At 38.9% G+C, this 25,296-nt stretch overlaps 2 protein-coding genes across 4 annotated transcripts in view; one reads left to right on the forward strand and one right to left on the reverse strand.

Annotated features, from left to right (window-relative positions):
• The window catches only part of LOC128877176 (sodium channel protein Nach-like), a 5,496-nt gene extending 2,825 nt beyond the window's left edge, over positions 1–2,671 (reverse strand). Inside the window, exons 1-7 of the mRNA XM_054124263.1 lie at positions 2,617–2,671; positions 2,073–2,200; positions 1,807–1,994; positions 1,143–1,293; positions 906–1,051; positions 546–642; positions 174–437 (exon numbers count right to left, since the gene is read on the reverse strand). Of these exons, the coding sequence (XP_053980238.1) occupies positions 174–437; positions 546–642; positions 906–1,051; positions 1,143–1,293; positions 1,807–1,994; positions 2,073–2,200; positions 2,617–2,671 (1,029 nt within the window). The remainder of the gene's footprint in view (positions 1–173; positions 438–545; positions 643–905; positions 1,052–1,142; positions 1,294–1,806; positions 1,995–2,072; positions 2,201–2,616) is intronic.
• Positions 2,672–12,782: 10,111 nt separating this feature from the next.
• The window catches only part of LOC128877593 (alpha-2B adrenergic receptor), a 76,426-nt gene continuing 63,912 nt past the window's right edge, over positions 12,783–25,296 (forward strand). The window contains exons 1-3 of one of the 3 annotated variants that reach the window (XM_054125029.1): positions 12,783–13,166; positions 13,387–13,860; positions 16,953–18,417. In XM_054125029.1, coding sequence (XP_053981004.1) covers positions 18,006–18,417 — 412 coding nt within the window. In that variant the 5' untranslated portion in view covers positions 12,783–13,166; positions 13,387–13,860; positions 16,953–18,005. Of the gene's footprint in view, positions 13,861–16,952; positions 18,418–25,296 lie in introns of all 3 variants that reach the window. The other 2 variants (XM_054125028.1, XM_054125030.1) reach the window with 2 other exon arrangements.

The raw sequence follows: 25,296 nt of genomic DNA on the forward strand, positions 1-25,296 counted from the left end.
TAAATAAATGAATTTTTACATTGGAATTAATAGCTGATTGAATATCACTTTAAACAAACTAAATGAAAAATATTTTTAGTACTTTCCTCTTTGCAATCCCAACATCCTAACATCAACGATCGAACGTTACAGAATCGTACATGGAAAAGTGTAATTATGCTTGTCACGGGTACCTCGCCGTCGAATAAACACATCCTCTTGCTCAACGGTATATTGCGAATATCCTCCGCGCTTTCGATTTTCGTTCCAGCGAGTGTCATCGACATCGAATGGCCCGGCAGCACGGTAGAGGATTGCGCACCGACATCCGGATAATCTAGTGGATCGTGTGTCAGCACAGTGGCACCCACGAACTGCCTCACCGAGCTTTTATAGTTTTTCGCGTCGATATTCAGCGCGACTGATAAACCGATATCTCGACCAGATCCTGGAACATTCTAAAAAATTGCGTCGCAACGCGAACTCCCGATGTAAACCGTTTACGAAACGGGTGACTAATCCGTCGGCTTCTAAATAAAGCAGTGAAATTATTTAATCTTAATTACCAGAATTTGTCCAACACCTGGCAGAGGATCGGAGGAATTGTACGATTCAAAATCTTCCTCGGTCGTCATTACGGTCGCTGATTGCGAATATTTGGCTCTAAAGACATTTTACAAAATTAGAATTTATTTATTGATAAATTAATTTATTAAATTAAGAGAATTATTACAGAAACAGGCTCGAATACTTTTACATTTATAATTCGATACAAGAATAAAGGCAGCATTATTTGTGAGGTTTTAATTGCGAAAAATATCAGCGGTTGACAAGTAACGTTGTTGGTGAAAAATTTCACGAATGCTGAATTTAAAGTAGTATCAAAAATAGAATATTTATTGAATATTAATATGTTTTGAAATTACTCGTAGATTTTAGAAAGTCCGAAATGGTAATTAAATCCGCAACAGAATCCTTCGTTCGCCTTCACGGTTTTGAAAATTTTATTGCAATCGTAAAGTTGACCTAGCCAGACGCATCTCACCAATAGCGAATTGCAAGGTTGCATCAACTGCAATAGGAAAAAGAAAAGTGTGGTTCGTTCTTCGGTTACGCGAATAGGTTGAGGGGGTATAAGAATAAAGTGGAAAAACATTTTTCACCTCAAACATGAGTTTCTCGACAGTGTAACCAAGAGTATCGAGGGCCCACGACGCAGTTGCGTTATCGATCTCAATTTTATCTGGCAGTATCAATTTCATCAAGGAAAGGAAAAGCCTATTGCTCATGTCGGTATCGAATCCATTCAGCAACCTATCCCAGGAAATGGTTTCTGTGAGGCACATGCTGCGGGCTATAATTTCTATGTTACGCATACGAGCAGCCTGGGATTATTATTACTGTCATTATTGTCAAATGTTTCCTGGAATTGTGGTTAGCACGTAGATGAATTCATTCGGTGAATCCTAGCTTTCTGAACCTGCTCCGTTATGATCGAATTCGCGAACATTGTAATTTACCGTAATAATTTTTGAAACGCCGAAAGAAGAATTATTTAGTATTTATTAAAACCACTTTAAAGGACCATTTAAATTAATTATTTTTCACGTCGAAAGCATTGTAATGCTTTACAGGGCGAAGCGTCTAACTTTAACAAGTAACATTTAAACTAACTTCTAAAATTGTAGAATTGTGTTGTGTAGAATTGTCTTGAGTTGTGAAAATTGCAAACTATGAAAATGATTAACCGTGAAGAAATTTTGTATAGGTTTAAAAGTTATTTAAGGTGGCGAAGATGCCAGACTCTGTATAGTGATCGTCGCTTACAATTTCTGCGCGATGACGTCGGCATGAGGTTTGTAAACCTTGTTGTTATTGCATATAGTGATGCCCGGAAATTGTAAATCCTTTATGGGATTCGAGGTGTCGATCACCGTCATCGTTGGATTACTCGAGAAGTTTATCCACAAACGAAACATCAAAACGACGCAAAAAGCGATAGACGACGTGCAAATCTGTAAACGAAGTGTTAATATTGTGTGATACAGAAAAAAAAAAGAACGATAAACAAAATGCAAACACCACCGACCCACCGTGAACCATACTATTTTATCCATTAACGTTTTGCTCGTTACGATGTAGCGAAATCCGTGCAGTCCTGTATTTTCGCAATACACGCGCACCCATCTCTTCAAGGATTGCATAAAAGTTGATCGATAACCTGGTACGATACATACAATGCGTTTCGTTTATATCGAAATGGTTAAATATCTCTATGAAGCTATGAAAAATATGTTTTAACAAAATTTATTTGGCACAAAGGGGCAAGTTGTACGGGAGTAAATAATTTTGTTGTAAGTGGAGATGGGGAGTGAAGTGACGAGGGAGATTCAATGAACATTTTCTTTTTAAGTATAAAAAAGTCTCTTTTAACAAAATTAATTTGTTTGGTAAATCTCTTCCACTATTGTAATTACAAAATTATTATTTACACCGCATAATTTGCTTGTAAACTAAATAACTTTTATAAAAACTTTGATAATTGTATCATATTAAAACATCCCCCTTTAAACGAAACACTTTGTAGACGAATGAAAGCGACAGAAAGTGTGTAATTATAACGCTAAAACGATTTACCCAACTTCCGTTTGCTCTTGCACGAATCGTAATTATTTTCATGCATACTTTTCATACTGATTTTTCGACCCGATCGACAGCTGGCGCGAAAATTCCGTCGAACTAACCGCCGCGAGATCTATCGCGAGAATAAACACGACAGGCAGCGATATGCCAAGTACGTTTCCTCGTTACACGGACTCTCGTTGCCCGGTAATTCCATTTTCCACCAATTTTGCTCGGCGTAATACTAGGAAACGCCGTTATTTGTCTTTCAGTCATTCTAAAACTCTAGGATCACTTACGCAAATGATACAAGCCGAAGGTAAAAGGAAATCGACGCATCGCTCGAGCGATACTTTTCTATGACCGAGGGAAGGTTTTCCCGTAAAAGTAATAAAAATTCGCTCGGGTACCGATAAACTTATTGCGGAGATGGGTAATATTCTTATTTGTGCATTTTCAGCAACGAACGAGTGACGGAGAACGCTTAATTAATTAATCATTGAATTAAAATCAGGAATAAGTTTATATTACAAAGGAGACAATCAAAGCTTCCAAAGAAACAGAGAAGTCTGAACAAAAGGCAGTAGATAAGTTTAGACATCAAAAGAAGAAACGTGTATCGTTAATGAAACGTTTAAGCGATGGAAATATTTAGATGTTTCAAATTAGAATATAAGAATCTATTATATTAAGATAGACAGTGAGACAGTATGTAAAAGATAATGTTAATAATAAGTGCGATATGTGTTAAAAAATGGTATCGCCATCTAGCGGCGAAGACGAAACATATTTTTCATTTATATTAACATTTTTTTACTTCTTTATTTTTCATATTAAAAAAGCATGGCGCCATCTCTCGGCGAACCGCCAAAGTTTCTCGAATAGTTTCTACCTTACTATGATAAATGGCGCCGTTACCATGAAAATATTCAAAATACGAATTCTCTACTTTTCTCTGCATATAAATGTAATTTTACGTTCTATCTACTATAGTTCGTCTAATAATTGTTTATCGCCTAGTTTTTCAAATAAATAAAAATATGGAAAAACGTAGCGCCATATTTCGCGACAAACTTGGGCGTTACGTCGAAAGACGGCGCCACAATTTCCAGTATTTCTACTTATCTAAAAAAACTTACCACTTTATGATCAATTACATTCAGTTGTTAAAAAAGGTGACTGTTCGTGGAAATTATTGTCACGAATACGTTGGATTTATGTTACAAGTTGGATTTTTATTCTTCCTCTATAATTCGATTAAAATTTCGCCGATCTTTGATTGATCGCAGAAGAGAAGAAAAATACATCCCTCGGTTGCGATAAGTTCAATCACGGTGGTATTCCGTCGAGAATTCGACCAATTATAGCCACTTCCGTGCTCAATTATTCCGCCCACTAATCGAGTTACAAACAATTTTCATTTACACGGTTCCGATACTTTTTCGCCCTTTACCGAACATCGCGGTATCGTAGACAACGCAACCGGAAATGGGTTTTGTAGAGTTTTGTTTGCGGACGAAAGTTTGAGTGGTTTCTCGGGTGAAAATCAAAGTATCGGTTGAACGAAGCTGGTGAATAGCAATCGACAAAATCGACGTCGACGAAGTGGCACGATATTTGTTTCGGACTTCCTGTCCAATAATGTTAAATTGACGAATGTCCAGCTTGTGTAAAAATATGTGAAATAGACCCAATGATATTTACAAGTTTAATCATTCGTCAATAATAAACTGATTAAAATACAGAATTTTAGTTTACTATTCATTTCATAGAATACGAATCTTAACTCTTAAATGGACGATTTTTTTTTCCTAGTTGTCAAAATTACAAAAAAATAAAAGAAGGTCAATTTTATCTGTGATGTTTAGTATGTTGTTTAAAAACAACATTGTCCATTTAAGGGTTAATCGCAATGTTAGCGATAAAGATAAATCGATCGATAAATAGCTTGGCTACAATTATAGGAAACGAACCCCATTAGATTTATGACTATAATTTATATTATTAATCTAATAAAAGTAACGATATCAATAAGAAACGGTCTTCTACTGTACAAACAAATTATGTATAATTTTGTATACTCCACATAGTTATAAAATTACAAATAATTTATTCGTAGAATAAAAATAAGAATATTACGAAGACAGACCAAAATGAATAATTTAATATTGAAATCAAAAATAAAAATCAAATCACATTACCCACTATTACGTATAAACTGTGATCTACACCCTGGGATCATATAGTCTGTTGTTGTATGATATTGCATCTGTTATCGAATGATTTTGTTTTTAATGTCAGCGTAACTCTTATCAATTGTTGTCAAGATTTCTCAATGCTATGAATAAATAGAGTATGGCGTGACAGAATTATCACTCTTTTAGCTGGTCTGGTTGTACTGTGACCTAATAAGGGGTGAAACGGTCACCCACGTGACGAGGGTCGAGACGTTCGAACGTCCAACTTGGGGAAGGTTTCGTTATACCGTGAAACACCATCTGTCTTGGAAGCAAAAGGCTTTCTTTGGCGAAGCACGCTCTATGAAATTAAGGAACAATGGATAATTGAATTACCTTGCAACGATTATGTGCTACGGAGCCCTGGGTAATATTAACCACAACACGTTACGCTGGCAATAGTGGTTACACGTCATTCTCGCGTCGTTAATAATAACAGTACAATAACAGTAACATTTGCGAATAAACTGATTGATTGCGTATTTATTAAAATAAAAATATTTAAGGAAAACGATGACATATAAACGGGTCTCGGTATTTTTTATTCACGAAGTAACAAATTCTGTAGCAGTTGAACGTTCTCCATTAAATTTGATTTCTATATAAAAATTAATTTGTTCATCTGGTAACGTTATATATATATCGTAACGTATACGAGGGATATTATTAGCTACCAGCCAATGTTATTTAATTTTAATATAGCCACCGTGACCACGGCTATATTTACTAATTTAATGTTAATTTAAATATCGCCCACAATGCTGATCACGTAAACGTCAGCGGTATCGATCAACCCTTTTGATTCGACGATTAATTAACGCGGTTATTTGATTTTCTGCCAGCTGAATCGCGATGTTTCGGCTGACTAAAATCCCACGTGCCCGGACCATTGATTATCTGTCACAAAAACACCACTCCGATATTCTTCCCACGCGAGGAACGACAGGATTTCGTCAATCGACGATAAACATCCCCGTCGGGAAATCTCCGGAAAACATTCGCTAATATTCTACTTTCCCGAGCGTTCATACTTAGGCCCAGATGTTTGCCCAGCGTCCCCGAATCTCGAGCGACTCTTTTCCAATCATAGTTTGGCTACAATTATAGGCATTTCCCGTATTTAAGAGCCAGGATGAAACGTCCTGGACAAGATAGAAGATAGAAGAGGAAATAGAAAACGTAGGAGAGGATGTATATAACACGATTTATTGTTGATAATTCCGGATAAACCAAAGATATATAGAACGATATATCAATTTACAAAAGCGGCGAATCTAGAAATATGAGTAAAACGGAAGACGATTCACCTTTATATTATTTTGATAAGATTCTTTATTTTCTCTATTTTTCTTATGTTATATACAGCTATGTAATTAATGTGTAGAATTGGTAAATTGTAAACACGTACGTGTAAGACTTGTGAATTGTACAAGCAAGACCGGACCAAGAAAAATGCTGATAGTCCGACAGGACTGTCGTTCAAATAATGTTACAAGAAAAGTGTAAACGGTCCATCAGGACCACGCTATGAATAAAGATAATTAAAATTCAGACGATCGAGGTGGATTCTGTCGGAGACTGCGATCCACGATTTGGAAGCCACGCCAGGATCGGTAATGGAGGTACCGTGTTCCACGTTATTCCGTCACCCCGTGAGAAATCGTTAAACTTACTTACGAACGTTAGCTGATCCGTCGTCGCCATGGATCGCGCGAGGACATCTCGGGGTCGAGGTCGTTTTCCACGGTGATCCACGAACCCGCATCGATGAATCTTCGTTCGTTCCGCGATAACGGAACCGGTATTTGTCGACGTTAGAACGCGCAATCGGGCTTCGAAGATATTTTTTTTACTTGCGGGGTGACGGGAAGATGTGAATTTCGGATGACGCGGAATTTCGGAGAGACGAAACGCTGCGAAAAAAGATCGAGATCCACAGATAGAACTGCGAGGAGATGTTTTAAAGAGGTCCTCTTATCGATGCTCGGAATTTTATTGCCGATGGAAGAAATCGCGCGAGGAAATTGTGTCGGAGTATGGGTATTCTTTCGAAATCGGTACTTCGAAGTGTGCAAGAAATTTTTGGATACATTTTTGGTTACGTGGAAATAATTAATTTTGTTTCGAAGGGAAATTGTATTCAATGTGACGTAATTAAAATATGTCGGGAGATGTTAAGTGTAACTAATTAATGAATTGTTTGTTTGGGTTCGGGAAGAAGTTTGAAGTATGATGCATAAGTAAAATTGACTCTCTAAAATAAATGGCCAGTTAGAAATAAAAAGAACGATCGTCAGCTTCGTCGGCATGATCGTTCGCGAGTTGTCGTTTAATTCGTGCGATTTCATCTCTATCGAGATTCGCATTAGCGTGATTATGTTCTCGAATACACTCGGCTGATTCCCACTTTTACGCGGGGCCTGTTTGTTCTGCAGACACGGCCGGGAGTGCTTTTATCCAAATTAGATCGTCTTAACGAAGAAATACAGTCACCAACGAGACGGAGAAACTCAAAGGCAGCGGGCAAGTGTCATGTGCCAAAAAGTCGCTGGGAAACTTGTTGCTCGCTGCCTCTTTCCTATTGAGTCGCCTTAATGGGAAATTACCGTACGCTATGTAGCAAAGTAATTGAAAGAAAGTAGGGAGCTGAGGGAACACAATTAATATTCAAATTACCTTGATTCGCGGACGGTAACTGGTAAAAGAAGCTGTAAAGAATCGTATAATTGATTTAAATGGAGTAATCCTATAAAATAATAAAAATGCTGACGCGGGGTGGTTCGAACGATCCGAATAGCGTAAACCTATCAAGTAAGTGAAACGAGGGTGCAGACTGAATTGACGAATTCGAACATGTTAATTTTATAAAATAACAAAATTAAAGGGCGCGGAGGAAATTAGTAATAGATTTGAATACAGTGATCTTCTAAAATAATAAACACGAGGGTGTAGACTAAATCAATAAATATGAGTATATTAATCCGACGAAATGTCAAAAATGAGGGATCCAAAGCAATAAAAATGAGAGAGCAGACTAAACAAATAAAGTTGAGTATATTAATTTCACAAAATACAAAAAATGGGGATGCAGGCTGAATCAACAAATTAATCTCATAAAATAACGAAACATAAAGGCTGCAAATAGACACATCTCGTTATGGTGTTGACGGAAATATTCGAGTACCTCCACGAGATTGTAGGAAAGGGAAGTAGGATGAAATTGTGTTCGTTAGAGACTCGAGAGCCTGAGGAGAGGGAAATTCCGCAGGGTTTTTCCCCCCCATTTTCATTCGATTCACGTTCCCGCGGTCAAAGTTTTAACGGGTGGAGAATCATTATGGTTGGGGAATACCGCAAGAATATAACGGATATGAAGAGTTTCACAGAATATAAAACCTGGCACGATTCAAGACTGAGGAGGTCGCCCCGCGTATACTCTTTGTCGAGCTTCTGAAACTTCCTGCATCGCGCTTCTCATTTCCTACCTTGTTTACCTTTCTACAGCTGGTGCTGCATTAACGAAATGTCCCGGTACTCGGGGCTGCTGTATCATATTTTATTATCCAGCTCTCGGTAAACAAGACATTTTGAACGCGAATAACCCCATTTACATTTTCTCGTTATCGTTCACCGCGTAGGAGTCTCAAAATCTCTTCGGTAATATTTAACTGCGTTTCAATCTCTTTTGGGAGATTTCGGACACCTCGTTGAGATCGACTGGGATTTATTTGAGGATAACCATATAAAAAGGCAGGTTCCTCTGAGAATTTACACACAAGATGTCCGATAATAATGTAAATACAAAAATAATACATATTTTAAAAGGCAAGAAACATTTTTTCTGTTTAAAAGTTTCTTTAAATATCTATTATTAATATTAATTAATAGTATTTACATATTATGTTATCAATAATAATGTCAATTAATGTCAATGAATAATAACAGAGAAATTAATTAGAAAAAGACATTATACTTTTTCTTTTTTTAATTCTCAAAGGAGCCTCTTTGTATCCTTAATATATTATTATTGCGTCAAAATCGAAAAAACCCGAAAGGTTTAAATGAGAAGATGAAAATGGCACTCGTCCAACATTGAACGTATCGCGAAAACAATTGAGAACATGTTCGAAGCGACGCAAGCGAAGGTAATTTCTCAACGTGTTACCGTGAATTCGTTCGACAGTTTGTTTCTGGCTCGTTTCAACCCTTGTAAATTAAATATTTTCCTTCGACGCATCAAATGTACCCACCGGATGGTTCGCCCGCTAAATTTTCCCACCATAGTTTCGCTACTATTCACACTCCGGAACACCGAATCCGCGGGAACCGAAATTGGCGACGCATCCGTTTCCATCAGAGGCGCGCGAAAATCACGTTATTCATTACAGTTAATACCGAATCGTTCCGATAATTTGCCAAGCTAATTCGAAACGCGAACTTGCCCCCGCGAATTTCACGGGAACGCGTCGGCAGCGACGCGAAAAATATCGTCGTTAAATATCTCGGTAATTTCGTCACGCGAAAAGGATATCCTCAAATTAAGCCTGTAATTTTAATCGAGACACACCAGGTTTAATTTTAACATCGTGAAATTAACACACTGGCATATTTTAAAATCGACCAACGAAATAATAATTTTTCAATTATTGCTTATGCGATATAAATAAACAATGCATCTTAGTACAGATTTTTACCAATTGTAGGAAACGTTGAATGCAATTCAGTTTCAATGACTCGTCTGGAATTCAAACGTTCACCCTTGGATAGTTCCAAGGAAACACGATCTGCGAACGCGAGAGATGTAACACGAGTAATGTTCCTCTACGAGAGAGAAATATCATTAATTTATCAACTGGCTGTCCAGAGAAGTGTAACGTGCATACACTTCCGCGTTGCGAGATGCGCAAGGTGTGCACGAACGCTTCCCTGAGTCTCCAAAGTATACGCAACATTGACGTGTGCGTTGCGATACACGTGTACGCCCCCGCGCGAAACCAGGCTGCATTCAGAAAACTGGGAACAATGGTGCGCGTACAGCAACAACGCTCAAAGCTTCGTTGTGCATCGCATTCTGAACGCTATATTCCTCTTTTCTAATTTTACGGAGCACGTCGGGGCGCGCAATAACATTTTTCTATTGTCGATTGATCGCCTAGGCTTTCGTTCGAAAAATCTAAACGGAGAGATACCGTTCGGATAAATGATACAGATTTTAAGAATATTCAGAGAAAAGTTAAGGACCCTAATCCTTAATATGATTGTTATTTTTCATTATTATTATTATTACTTCATGAATTTTATTTTTATTCGATACTCATACTCATTTCGTACGTCGCGAAAGAATAAAGCTGACGTTTGTTTGTTCAACGTACTGTTGTATGTTTAAAAGATGATTTTAATTGAATATCAAACGACTGTTTCACATTTTCAGGACGAAATGTGTATGAAGTACGAACGGTACGCACAGTAAAAGCAATATTTACAGTGTAAACGTAATTGAAGTAGCTTCGCTGGAATTGGAGGCTATATATGAAACCTTAACTTAGAATAGAACGGTTGACATGGTGCTTTGGTATATGCTTCATATGATAATGCTATTTTTCCCCTGTGAATTTCTCTTGAGAACCTTCTGCGGTGCCTGGGGCTGAATTTCCCTATGAAACGTTTATTTCTTGTAAAATAAGCTTCTTGACCCGCGAAGTTAACGATTATATTAAATGCTCGTTGAAAAGCTTTGAAAAACCGTGACGTCTTGATGAGAAAAATATAAGTAACTATAAGCAACTATTTGAGAAATATGAATACCTACAATTGGAGTTCTCTTATCGTCCCCAGAGTTTCTAAGAATGTTTTCAGTGAGACATTTTGTAGATTGCTGTTTCCCATGTTTTGCATCATGGGAGTTTTATGTTTATGTTGTTTGCAGTGTCCCTTTATTGTAATATTATGGCAATGTTTGCTTCCGCGAGTAGTTTACGCATGTACAGAGCAAAGAGAATCTCCCTAGAATTTCATGCAACTCAATTTAAGGCGATGTTTCGGTTATGAAGGCTGAATAATCAACCGTATAATTTAATTTAATTAAATGTAATAAGATTGTTTACACGATGTAAACACATGACCGTTCAAGATTTAATTCCATAGAGTAGAGGGTCAACTATCCAAATTAATTAAATTCAATGTAACAAGATCGTTTAGAAGATCTAATAATATTATTTACACGATGTAAACACATGGTAATCGACGAGTTGATTCGTACTACGAATCAACGCGTTAACAATGGGTCGATAAACTTGTTGCCTCGCTTGTGACGTAGTAGTTCTAGCGTAAAAAGTGAGTCTGTCGTCCAAGCAGTGGAACTGAAATTCTAGGAAGAGTCATTACGATGACAAAGTAGCGTGTGACAGTAACGGGAATAACACGTGGGATTCGTACGTCACACCTTCATCAGATGATGTCAGACACCTGATCGATGGATCTGCGTGCGAAAAGTTAACAAAGCGACAAGCCGGCCACGTTTTTAATCTTAATTACGAGGCTTTCAGCTGTCCTCCTCGCGTGCTATCGGCGGTTTCCGTCGAAACCGTTCCACGCGACAAACCTAATGATGAATTGTTCCGTTTCGAGAATGTCCTTTTCGCGTATCTGTCGTAAAACCAAGCCTGTAATTTTAATCGAGACACACCAGATTCAACGTTAACATTGCGAATGAGGAATTTCTGAATCAAAGGCGCTCCCTGACGTCCCATTCGTAATAAATGCGAGTGTATTAGCTTCGTGTATAGTTGGCACGAAATGCTTGAACTTGGCTTTAACGTTATCGCGTGTCTAGGTACATGACATTTTGAGAATATTATATAGATAAGCTATACTTTGATCGTAATGTTCTAGCCCGACAGAGACTAGACACAAATACACATTGTATTTTACTTTTTTAAACAGTTTATCAAATAATATTCAATTTATATTCTTGCATATTGTTTTCATTTTGTAGCTTCTGACACATTCAAATTTCCTTTAAACGCATAAAGATCCACAGTCTAGTGATAAGTTACCAGATTTCATGCATTATATTAATTTTGGATAATGTAGTTGTCGATCTAAATGAAATTCTAAATGAAATTGTATCTAATGTAATTAACATATACGTAATTAAAATATATAGACAGATATTAAGTATAACTAATAAATGAATCGTTTGTTTGGGTGAAGAGTGAAGTTCGAAGTATAACGCATAAGTGAAATTGACTCTCTAAAAAGTAAATAAATGGCCAGTCGGAAATAAAAAGAACGATTGTTAGCTTCCCCGGCATGATCGTTCACGAGTTGTCGTGATTTTGGATAATGTAGTCGTTGATCTAAAAGAGAAATCGATACGATACAAATAGAAAAAGAGTCGGGTCGAAAGGGTTAATGAACAAGAATATAAAGAATCTATTTTCCGATCCACGAAAAAAGAAGGAGTAACCCTTCGAACCAACCACCCCCGCACCACCCACCCGGGATGGACAAAACCCTCGACTTCGAATAAATCTGAAGTTTGCCGGTACGTTTGTCTCGTTTCCTTCTTTGGAAAGTTTTCAAAAGCATCGCTGCCATCCACCTTGGAAACAAATTCCGCCCCCGAAACGACCTTTAGAGGACTCGCCGTCGTCGTTAAAAAAAAAGAAGGGGGAGGAAAGTACGTCTGAGAGGACGGGACGAGTCCCGGAGCACCGGCACAAACAGGTGTCCGTGGTCTGCCGCGACACGTCGCGTCGGCATCGGTGGGCCGTCCGCGGTCTCGGGGCGCTTGCGCCTCCCGGTGCATCCCTCGCGCTCGAGGGGGTTCCCGTTCGTGGGTGACGTCGCACGAGGGGATGCTACTAGTCGAAAAGAAGGGGAGCTGCGTGGAATGAGGGCCAGTGGGCTAGTAGTCCGCGATAACGTCGCCTCAGTAGTTCGTCGGACGTCGCGCGCGGCTCCACTCGCCCAGCTCGCGAGACTCACGCGAGCGTCGACGACTTTTCCGCGCGGGTACGAGCGGATGCCGCCGCGACGAAGCGTCCCCGTGCCGAGCCGCTCGCGCGACACGTGCTCCGCTGAGATCACCCTGGCGAGAAACGATCGACGTCGGATTTTGGAAAGACGAATTCTGTGATTTTTGAAAAATAAAGGTTGCTTTCGCCGTTGATGGCGTTTGGGAGAGTAGAGAGCAGGGAAGGAGGAGGGACGAGAAAATAAGGCTTAGGTTCGGAGAGGTTGATGTTCCTGGACATGATCGAATCAGTGGCTAATGACGGCTCTATTTTTGCGACTATCGTTCTTCTGTTACTTGGTATTCATAGGGTAAAGTTAGAATTTTTGTTGTTGCTGATTTAGAGAGCTTGAGCCTACGGTACATATGTCTCTTGTATATATGTCTTTTCACCTTTCGGTGAATCTATTAACGATTACTAACATTCTTCGTTATGTATATATATATATAGATAATTTTAATGACACGGTTAAGCGGTTTTTATAGACGTAAATTTCTTTCAAATTGTAAATGTTAATCCGGTCTTTCTAGATGTCCATGGATGGAATTTTAATTAATTTATTGAAATATTTGCAAAATAGTATTTTCATATTGCTAACAAGTCTCTAATGTCTGAAGTCTTCTTGAAGATACACTAGCACAAGTCACTGTGCACAGTAGATCGAGTGTCACTCGGAGGGGCTAGAGGGTGAAAGTGGAGGGAAAGTGGAAAGTTTTCTTCGCAATGGGGTGCGAAGGTGTCTGGTGCGATCGGTTATGTGCGTGATCCCCTGTGCTGTTCGACCGCGGTAAAGTTCCAGGTGAAGTTCTCGTGAAAACTCGAGCTGTTGTGATGAAAGTTTCAGTGTCACCCCGTAGAGATCACTTGAGGGATCGAGTAAAGAAAAGAAATGATGATCCTTGATGTCGTTGATCCTCGACGCGCAAGAGTCGCGTGTGGAATTTCTGTCAAGATCTCATTTGTACAATAAAAAGATGTGCAATAAAAAGAAAGAGGAGTTCAAGGTTGCACCGAAGTGAAAAATTGAACATTTTTATTATGTATTAATCGTCTGGACGAATGTATATTCTCGAATTTGCATTGCTCTTTGGAGATTTCAACAGATACCATTTCAATTATTTTACATCGAAATCAGTTTGTTGTATTTTTTGTGTACGCAAAATTTACGGACTTCCGCTATTCTCGTTGCATTGCTCCTTTGAATTTTAACCGAGACCACTTTAATTCTTTCACATTGAAATCACTTCATTCCATTGTTTTGTACGACAATTTTCAAACGTTCAACAACAAGAATTCTAATACCAGCCTAAATACTCCTCTATCCTCTAATCTCTATTCTCACGTTTGCATTGCACCTTGGGATTTCAGCTAAATTCATTTCAATTACCTAACATATAAATCAATATCATTCTTTCGATAATTTTCAAACTCGAAACATTAGGAATCCTAATACCGAACTAAATGCTATTACTAAATACTCCCAACTCTAAAGAAAACTTACTAGAGAGTGTAATTAGAGGCTTCTGATCGTATCGTCAGGAAAAATGTCCTACGCCCAACATGAAGAATCCTTAGGCTGGTTCTGTACCGTCTGGATCGTTACAATGTAATTTTCCCGCGACTTGCATCGCGCCCCTCTCTCCGTGATTTGCGGTTGTAGAAATCGCGGTCGCGACATTTTTCGTCGTCGTCCACATCGAATATTCAGATCGCAGATTGCACGCAAATAAATTAATCCAGCCGAGTGGCTCTTTGTTTCCTGTTCCGAGCGATTATAAATTGGATTCGTTTATTTCCATCCGTAATGCAGGACCTTACGGGAGAACTACCTCGGTACACGCCACCCCGGAAGCGAATAATGATTATCTTTAGGCGGGAGGCGAGCATCCGTGTTTTCGACATGCGAGCGAATGACGGATCGTAGTCGGGGTAAAATTTAGAGAAACGAAAGAGTCGAATTCTATTCGAAATAATGGTAGCTGCGCGGCTCGAATGAAACAATGCTTTGAAATGGGAAAACAAAGTTTCGGCGGTACAAAGTAATTTTCGCAACAACCGTGAAACGGAATATTTTATTTTTAACTTCGTATTTTAAATTGTCTACTTCAAATATTTGTTGACGAAAACAAATCGAGTGTACTTGCTGCGTCCGTTATTCTCCGAACAAAACCTACTTTAGAAATTTGTTGCGGCAATAAATGATTTCGCGTCGAACGTGGTCCTTGATTTTTATATAATTCTCTTTGTTTCCATTTTCTATTTACTATTTAATATAACGAAATATTCGAAGATAAAACCCTGTCGTTTTCTCCAAACAAAACCTACTTAATAAATTGGCTGCGACAAATAAACAATTTCATGTGAAATGTGGTCCTTGATTTTTACGTAACTCTTCCTTTCCTTATTTATCTTAAATAATTTTAACAAATTAACAAAGAAACCACCCTCCATATAGGAGGTTTAATTCTAAAACGTGAGATACTAATTCACCTACGTCGAGGACGTTGATCAAATGGGAATAAAAATTGCATCGTTTCTTTCGCGTCGCGCCTCGATTAATCGATAAACCGCGGACACACGCGTAGGCACGCGACCAAAGCTCGCCTGTCGATACGTCGATTCCAATTAGTTAATCGTCATTTCGCGGTCAAAAGTCAGGCAATGGAAAAGTCGCGTTTCCGTCGATTAAAAATTGAAACGCATGGCAGAAGCGATGAAAACTTCCCTTTTTCCCCTAAACAACACCGACAGGAGTGTTTTTTTAACTAAAAGACAAAATGTTGACACCCCTTTGGAGAAGCTCTTTATTTTGTCGCAAACAAGAACTCGCAATAAGAAAAAATAAATTTTCGCAAACGTGTTCACGACGATCGACCTCCACGACGAGCAATTTAGATTTTCCAACGTAACTTCGTTACTCTTACTTTTTCCGCTTTGCCCTCGAGATAAAACATTTTTATTATGTTAATAAATTAGAATGGTACGAAATTACCAAGCCTAAAGATAAATTGCGACGATGACCTTTATTTTCGACCTAGCACGCCGTGGTTATCGCCCTCGGGTAACTATAATCGCGAATCGTACCTGGAAATAGAAAAGCGCGGACTTTCACCAATGCTCGAACCGTGTGATCGGTTTCCCTTGAAGTAAATTTGTGTCGACAGTTTTGTGGAACGAAATCGATACATGGCAATCAAACAGGATAAGGACAAAATTATGGAGCGAAGAAATAAATTGCAATGGTGACTTGGCACTATTGTTGTCCTTTTTAATTTTCTCGATCCTAAATTGTTTCATTGTGTCCATCGAATAAAGAAATAAACTATTTTAATTTTATATTTATCTTGCTATTCCAAGCTGGCAGTGGAAAATTAAATAAAGTTGATTATTTAATTTTTAGTGGAAAGATATTATTATTATAAATTTAGTATGACTTAATAATAATTGCAAGTTCTTTCTTCGATTCTTCGATGCCCTTTTCTTAATCAACTCGTTTTCATCCAATTAGAAAAAACGGATCAGCGTATTTCTTCACTTGCTCCTTCAATTGAGTCTAAACGCGGCTGAAGAATATTTAAAGGGTCGTTACTTAATCGAAAAGAAAATTCTTGGAGGTACTTCAGCTAATTGCTTTCTTTGTTGCTTTTCGCACTCTTTCGTTTCCTGCCACAACAACGCAAAATTAAGTGCAACGTAAAATTACTCTTTTGTTATCTTTCGATCGCTTTGTGAAAGTTTTCCAAAAATCTCTGGCGTCTAGAATGTTTAAAAAGAACAAATTCCTTGGGTGACTAATTATTATCGATAATTGGGTGAAAACACCTGGACAAGATGATTTTTTGCAAATTACGGTCGAGCTTGATAATTTCGTTCCATTTTAATCTATTAATAACAATAAAAGTCTCGAGGTTAAAGTTGAGTTACTGATTTATTGTGACATACAAATATCGAAAAGTGATATCGAGTTGAGATTTCAATATCTCTCAGTAATTTCAAATATCTTGAAGCTGCTCAATGATTATCAAAACTTGACTGTATCAATTCATGATAGATAACCTCTTCATCAACATACCAAGAAGCAATGCAAATATAACAGGTTTGAGTTGGGGTAACCGCAAGATTTCAACGTTTGCATTGCTAGCCAGAGTTGAACCCTGGTCTGTCCATATTGACCTTAGAATTATATTACGCAGGAGTAATGCTGAAACTCTAATTCAGTGCGTTCTTCGGGATGTCGAGAACTGATGAGAGAAATCATTCGTTTGGTGAATGTCCTCTATACATTGAAGAATATTTCCCTACTCAGAAATCTTCCATGCAGACTTTGAATCAAACAACTAATGCCGTGGTCGATGGATAAGAGTCTATTCGATGCGATGACGAGTACTTAAATTAATTAAATTAATTAATCGCCTCGAATCGCGAGTAAATTAAACATAAAAGTTGTTCGTCAGTGCGCGCGTTAGTGATACAAACCGGTGCTCAAGAAGATATCCGAAGAAGAGGCCGAAGGAAGTTTCTCTGAGAAATCGAGGAAAACGAAGAAGAAGAAACGGATTTGTTGGGGAGGAAGGTGCTATCACGATCCTAGATTAAAGTATCCGAACACATATCTCGAAGAAATCCAAGGAAGAAGGATTCAAGCAATCAAAAAAATATTCTCAAACAGAGCCAAAGAAGAAGCTCGTCCCATAAATTAAAAAAAAAAAAGACGAATTCCTTGAATAAAAAAGTGTTTTCATCGATCCAAGAACCAAGCATCCCAGCATCCCAGGAAGTTTCTTCAGGATCTGAAAAACAAAAAGAAAGATTTCTTAAGGAGGAAGGCAACCTGAACGATCCCAGGTCAAAGTATCCAAGCACAGAAAGAACCCTAAAGAAAAAGCTTTCCTCGCTCCCTGAAGAAGGATAACGGATTTATCCAGAAGAAAGGAGTCTTCGGCAATTCCAGATCCAACCATCCAAGAAAATATTCCAAAGAAGAACCAAGGAACCTCGGGAAGTCCTCGGCTATTAGTCCTCTCCATCAGGACCTGAAAAAGAAAGGGATCGGTCAGCGAGGAAGGAGCCTTCGCGATCCCAGATGCCGAAGATTAGGCGGGTTAGCTACTAGGGCAAGCTATTTCGGGCTCAGCGGTCTCTTTGAGCGATGATCGGCTCGTCGATGCCGACGATCGATCGCACGGATCCTTACGAGGCCGTCGTCGACACCTGTTTCGAGGAACTTTTGTTTCTCGGCGGCGCCAACGAGACTAGCGCGGGCTGCGACGCGGTTGCCAGACTGACGGTGTCCGGGATACTGAACGACAGTGATTACGAAGCCAAGACTGCGAATGGGACGCAGCTGGACATCGAGAATAACGGGTTGAACAACTGGTGGGCGATGCTGGCTCTCGTCCTCGTACTGGGAACCGCAGCTGGGAATATCTTGGTCTGCCTGGCGATCGTCAGGGAGAGGCGATTGCAGAATGTCACCAATTACTTCCTGATGAGCTTGGCGGTCACGGACCTGATGGTCGCCATTCTAGTGATGCCGCTTGGGATACTCACCCTCGTCAGAGGTGAGCTTTAGATGGACTTCATCTTTATTCTATGCATCTCATTTTCTTTATTTTTTCTATTAGACAATGTTCACCCAACCATCGGACTATCCTAATGTGACAAAATTTTGCCAAGTTTGAACCTAACCACGAAAGTGAGTCGACAGGTATTAGCGGACGTTCAGTGTCTCCCATAATGAGAACGGTGTTCCTTTCTGTTCTCTGAAATTTCGCCGCCTCGAAATTAAAATGTTCCACCCCGTTTTTAAATTCCGAAGTTTCGACAGATTGGATGAAAAAGGAACGAAATAGTCGTTGTTTGTTGTTATTTTTTTTCTATTAGACAATGTTCACCCAACCATCGGACTATCCTAATTTGACAAAATTTTGCCAAGTTTGAATCTAACCACGAAAGTGAGTCGACAGGTATTAGCGGACGTTCAGTGTCTCTCATAATGAGAACGGTGTCCCTTTCTGTTCTCTGAAATTTCGCCGCCTCGAAATTAAAGTATTCCACCCCGTTTTTAAATTCCGAAGTCTCGACGGATTGAATGAAAAAGGAACGAAATAGTCGTTGTTCGTTGTTATTTTGTTTCTATTAGACAATGTTCACCCAACCATCGGACTATCCTAATTTGACAAAATTTTGCCATGTTTGAACCTAACCACGAAAGTGAGTCGACGGGTATTAGCGGACGTTCAGTGTCTCCCATAATGAGAACGGTGTCCCTTTCTGTTCTCTGAAATTTCGCCGCCTCGAAATTAAAATGTACCACTCCGTTTTTATATTCCGAAGTCTCGACAGATTGAATGAAAAAGGAACGAAATTGTTCGTTGTTATTTTTTTTCTATTAGACAATGTTCACCCAACCATCGGACTATCCTAATTTGACAAAATTTTGCCAAGTTTGAATCTAACCACGAAAGTGAGTCGACAGGTATTAGCGGACGTTCAGTGTCTCCCATAATGAGAACGGTGTCCCTTTCTGTTCTCTGAAATTTCGCCGCCTCGAAATTAAAATGTTCCACCCCGTTTTTATATTCCGAAGGCTCGACAGATTGAATGAAAAAGGAACGAAATTGTTCGTTGTTATTTTTTTCTATTAGACAATGTTCACCCAACCATCGGACTATCCTAATTTGACAAAATTTTGCCAAGTTTGAACTTAACCACGAAAGTGAGTCGACAGGTATTAGCGGACGTTCAGTGTCTCCCATAATGAGAACGGTGTACCTTTCTGTTCTCTGAAATTTCGCCGCCTCGAAATTAAAGTATTCCACCCCGTTTTTAAATTCCGAAGTTTCGACAGATTGGATGAAAAAGGAACGAACTGGTCGTTTGTTCGTTAGTCCACTTTTCCGCAGATATCGATAGGAATTTCTTTCGTTGGATAAATCGAACATGCCGGGGCTCGAGCAGTAATTAAAAAATGTCAGATTCCCTCAACAATTTTCATTAACGGCAGACTGCGATTCCACTGCCGCGCCATTTGTTATAAAATACCGCTCGAAAGTATTTGATCGCGGTGCACGATTTAATGAATAATATTAGGTACATAAATGAACTCGGTGCCGTTATAATCAATCATTTGTGATTTTAATTTAAGTAAAAGTATGAATTGCCAAGTTTCGGACCTAATGATCACCATGATAAATCTATGGTATATGCACAACGTCTGCATTACAATCTATCTATGTTTACGAAGCTTTTATGCTATTTTTCTTCTAACAGATTACAAGTACGCTTGATAATTGTAATAATTGTAGAAGAATAACAGTGAGCAAATGTTCATCAGATTTAGAATTTCTAGTGTTCCAACGGAACAGATCTTCTATTAAGGCAATTGTTTTCGGAAAAAAAAAATTGTTGAATATAGTAACTAAGATGCTCACGTGTCCGAGGTACTTCCCTCCTTGAATGGACCTATTTTTTTTTCTGATTAGGCTGGTATTCTTATTTCGCTAAATGAACTTGAACTTGAACTATTTCTGATCGGTTATTGGAGAAGCCGAAGTCGCCGTGGAACGAAACACGTTATAGTCGCATCGAATTGATGCATTACGCAGTTTAGTTATAAATGAGATCTAGACGGGCGGTGGCATAAGTCCAAGTTTATCTATTCTGAGGTATCAGACGTTCTGGAACCTACGCGACCTTTGCCGAGCTCCTCCCACCGAACTATGTTTCCCTAGGTCGTCTTTCATCGTTTGCTTATAGCAGAGTTGCACGAACAGCATGGATTTTTCAATAGGATCAAACGCGAGCTATTCGATTTCTCTGTTTACTTTTGTCGACGTTTACCACTTGCTACCGTGCCTCTCCAGCGTGAAGATTTATGAAACGTTTCTCGATACGCGATAGCGAGGATTCCTTCCGCCCTTACAGAGATTCTGAACGTGCTCGACGCTGTCACGAGCGCGCTTCATGCACCAGGGAGAAATGTATTCAGTCAAAAAGACGGAAAAAAAAGAAAGAAATAGGTCGATCAGCCGATCGACTTGAAGACTAAAAAATTGCGTTGGGGTAATGTTAACGTTGGAAACATATATTCTAAGGAAAATTCAATGGGGAGGTCCTTCTGCAATGTACGTTAAATATTATAGTCGTATAAATATAATATTATAGAAACTATTATCTTTATATAAAATATTGTAAGAGTAAGTTTCAAGTTAGGTTTACGGAGTAAAGAATCCACTAAACATTTTTGCATCGTCTGAATCACTCGACATAGTAATGGATTTATTACTGAATTTTGTTAACCATGCTTGTATTATTATATACGAATTCTGGAATCTACTTAAAGAAGTTGCTCGTCTATCGCTCGCTGAATAAAATTGTGCTCGACTTTGAGTGCTCGGCAAAGCCCTGTTTCCAAACTTTAAGAGCCAGTGTAGTCGAAGTTGAAACCTTTGTTACCCTGACAAATGTTGGGCCATGGTGAAGGTTCGCTTAATTGATTTAACTTCGTAACAAGTTGGGGATACTCGACCACTTTGCTTCATTACACGTTTCCTTCAGTTAAAATAACATTATCCCATATTTCGTCCGAGTGAAAAACGGATGCTCGCAAAGTCTGTAGAAAACTTTATTTGTATCGTTACTCCATAAGTCTCTTTGATAAATCTAATCTGAAAAATTTATTCTCCAAAAAAAAAGAAATGGTCCTTGGAGCCTTATTTTTCGTTGTCCGAAGCATTTACCAGAATTGTTTCCATTTTGGCGGCCGCGCTGCGTTCCAGGCGACGCACGAAGGGAATCACTCATTGTCTTCATTCGAAGAAAGTGCTCTTGTCAAAGGACAACGTATCGAACTGACGTTTTCACGGCGGTAAGAGCGAGATAGCGAGAAACCAGAGACGAATGGCTCATCCGTCGAGCTAGCAGAAATTGCTCAGATGCCAGGAGACGTTCGAGTGAGTAATGTCGGTGAAATTGTCGGAAACGTAAGTGGCCAATTTGTAGCACCCTCGATTCCACGAGTCGCACATTTTTCACCTACTTCCCAAGTTGTTTCAACTGAATGTTTTAACAATACCTGATCGCCCATCTTCGAACGGACGAAGACAATTTATCGAATGCGGTGGTGGAACTTCTCTCTCCGACAATTAATTTCTTCATTTATTTAGAAACACTGTAAATGGTCCCCTCAAAAAAAATATGAAGAAATCACCTATGCAAAGATAGATTTGACGTGTAAAAGTGAAAGAGAAATATATGTTTCATCGTTAAGGGTGAAATAGGGAGAAACAATTTGTTGAAAATTGTACTTTCACCTAGTGGATTATTAGGTTATAAAGAATTAGTTGAAACGAAATTTATTACACATTCCGTTACTACTATCAAGCACCGTGTTACTATAAACGGTTTAAGAACAAAATATGTATTTATTTCCTTCAACGTCTCCGAACGTGGATGCAAGTAGAAACGACGAGTAATGGTCAGACACGCGTCGGCCAAATACTGAATTTCACCTGCACTGCTATGGATACTCGAACTCGATATTTTTTTGGTGTCTATATTTCACGGAGTATCGTAAATTAAGAAGAAGTGGAATCGTTTATCTGAAAGCTTGTCTTTGACGTCACCGCCGTTACATCCTTCTGCTACTAAAAATGTCCGCGCAACAGAGAGCAAGAGATATCGTCGGTAACTCGATCGTGAACGTTCCCGTATAACTATGGTTGAGTTTCAACTCGATAAATCAGATCAGTCACAAGACAGCTTAGGGGTTAAAGGCGTCTGATCCGAAGATAATCTAGAGGAACAATGTCGTGGTTGAACTATGAATATTCAGTGTCGACAAAGGCGTAAACGCGACCCTCGACGGAACTTTCCAATCGATAATGGCGTATCCATCGCACGCAAGAGCGACGACACGTCGAGAATCTATCGTCAAAGATCGTGTACAGGTATCTATTAAAGTGTGGGAACCGCGTTAGCGGTTGTTGCACTAATTGAGCTTCTTGACACTTTGTTTACATTTCACAATCGTATCATAACTCTGCTCTTTTTCTGCGACTGGTCACTTTAACACGTTGGTCGCCACGTCACCCAGAAACGGGTGACAGGCCTTGTCATTAAGGAACTAATAAAGTTAATTTCAAAGACGAGACAATAATGAAAATAAATCTGGTCAGGATTCGTAAATTTGACGACGTTAAAAAATTAAATACTACGACATGTTACGCTATCCAATTTTTAATAGTTTCTAGAGAAAATCTTAACTTTATTGAAATTTTTCCGAGTTTTAGCTCGGCAGCCAACGTGTTAAATTGTAACGCGTAACTTTTCATCTCTATAGGGACCCGCTAGCTCTCCTATATTCCATAACTTCTCATCTCTTTGTCTCTTGACAACTCATCTCTGTGGGGGCCCACTGGCCCCCCTCTAGTAGCTTAAAAAACACCGCTACAGCCCCTGAGGTCAAGGATCGTATAATCGTGATTTATATCGGATTCAACCGCACTCACGATCCTCTTTACAAATTTTATTCGTGATCACTAGACTGCGGATCTTTATGCAAAATAAAATCTTCGCGAAGGTGCCTACAAAAAATTGAATCTAAATAGAAATTTATTTTATTCCCCAAATATTATAACATGAACTTTACTTTCAATCTTTTTTAGATTCTTGCACATTGTTTGCATTTCGTGGTTTCTTGCACATTCGAATTTCCTATAAATGCACAAAGATCCGCAGTCTAGCGATCACAAAATGATCGGAAAGCGACGATCAGTTTGTATTTCGAAGTCAGGATACTCCGGACGAGAGTTTCTCTTTTAAAAAGAATTGTTTAAATACTGAAAATTGGATTTTGGCCACGAAATGCCGTTACCCAGACCACTCTGCACTTTGCCCAACGAAAGTGTTGCGTTTCGGTATCTGGCTGGGGCGTTCTGTGTGTCCTGGTCAAACCTCCCCCTCCGCCTCCCCTTTCCCAGAGGCAACAGAGAACAGAAAGCTGTTCGGTTAATTGTAAATCGAACAACGACACGCTGGTCACGCATAATTCCCCGAACACGTTGCCAGTGATTTTGATATCGGTGGAAGCGTTCCATTGATCACCCGTCTCGCTAATTTACGCGTATAATTGATACAACCTAGACGAGTCAGGTAGAGGAAACCAGGTTCTATATTTTCATTATCGAATTGGTGTATTTCTACACCTGGTTGCTTTCGAACGAATCTTCTTCTTTCTTATAATTGTTGCAATTAATTTGCCGTTGCTGTATGTTGTACATCGATTTTGAATTTCTGTTTATATTTTATATTGGGTATTGCTATTAGTAAATCACGTTTAAAATGCACGATACGTAACGTGAAGATTATCACGAGGAAAAACAAGAACGAGATTATATATAACAAGGGGCGTGGAAATGATAATAAATAATACAGTCGAGATACGAGTACACAGGTACCACAGTAGCCGAGCGAAACGCTTATCTTCGAATGTTGGCTTTCAGCGAATCTGTCCCGTGTTTCGCCGCCGTGATTTATTAATGCCTCGATTATCTCTGTGATTCTTCGCGCTTTATGCAGCCAGTTATCCGCCGATTAAATCGCGCGATCGGACAACGCTTCCTGTTTCAATTACGCGCAGTCGCCGAGGGGAAAAAAAAACGAACGACAATCCTCCGCGCGAAATCGGACACGCAATCTCTGCCATAGCGATCATGAATCTCGCCTCGAAACTAGCTTTGGTACTATTTTTCAAATTTTTATATTTCGAATAGACGTTCTGCAAGTAAGTTGAGATATTTAGGTAACCGGTTTCTGTTAAATAAACAGCGTGGAATTATTTAAAACATTCGAGTCTGTAACAGTACCATTCGAATTTTTGTCGACCGAGTAAATAAAGCGCCAAGAAAATTTTTGTTAGGTGGTTTACATCAGCCGTGCGCTAGAAATGCGCTATGATTTATATCTTTTAGATCGAAGTTGATCGAATCTATGATTAGACATACCGCATCTTTCATTGGAACACGCGATTTGGCAGACAGCCACTGTCAATACTTCGGAACGTGTATCTTTGATCGAGGTTACGATTTTGAACACTTGCATCAGCAGCATGTTCGGGGATTGGTAAATCGACGTACCATTTTCTTGGAAAATTGCCTCGCGGAACCTTGAACAGTCGGAACTGTAAGTGATCGTGATCTTGAAATCGAATATACGTATATAGAGCGAAATGCATGGCTTTGAGAGGGAACGAATCATCCAAATGATAATGAATTTTTATGAAAAATATTATACACGAACAGTATTATATATATATATTATTATATAATAATAATATATATATAATATTCATTATATTTATTATTAATTATATTATTATATATTATTATATAATATTCATTATAATAATAATATGCATGTATAATATTCTATATTTATAT

The sequence above is a fragment of the Hylaeus volcanicus genome, chromosome 5, assembly GCF_026283585.1.
Source record: "Hylaeus volcanicus isolate JK05 chromosome 5, UHH_iyHylVolc1.0_haploid, whole genome shotgun sequence".
Taxonomy (NCBI): Eukaryota; Metazoa; Arthropoda; class Insecta; order Hymenoptera; family Colletidae; genus Hylaeus; species Hylaeus volcanicus.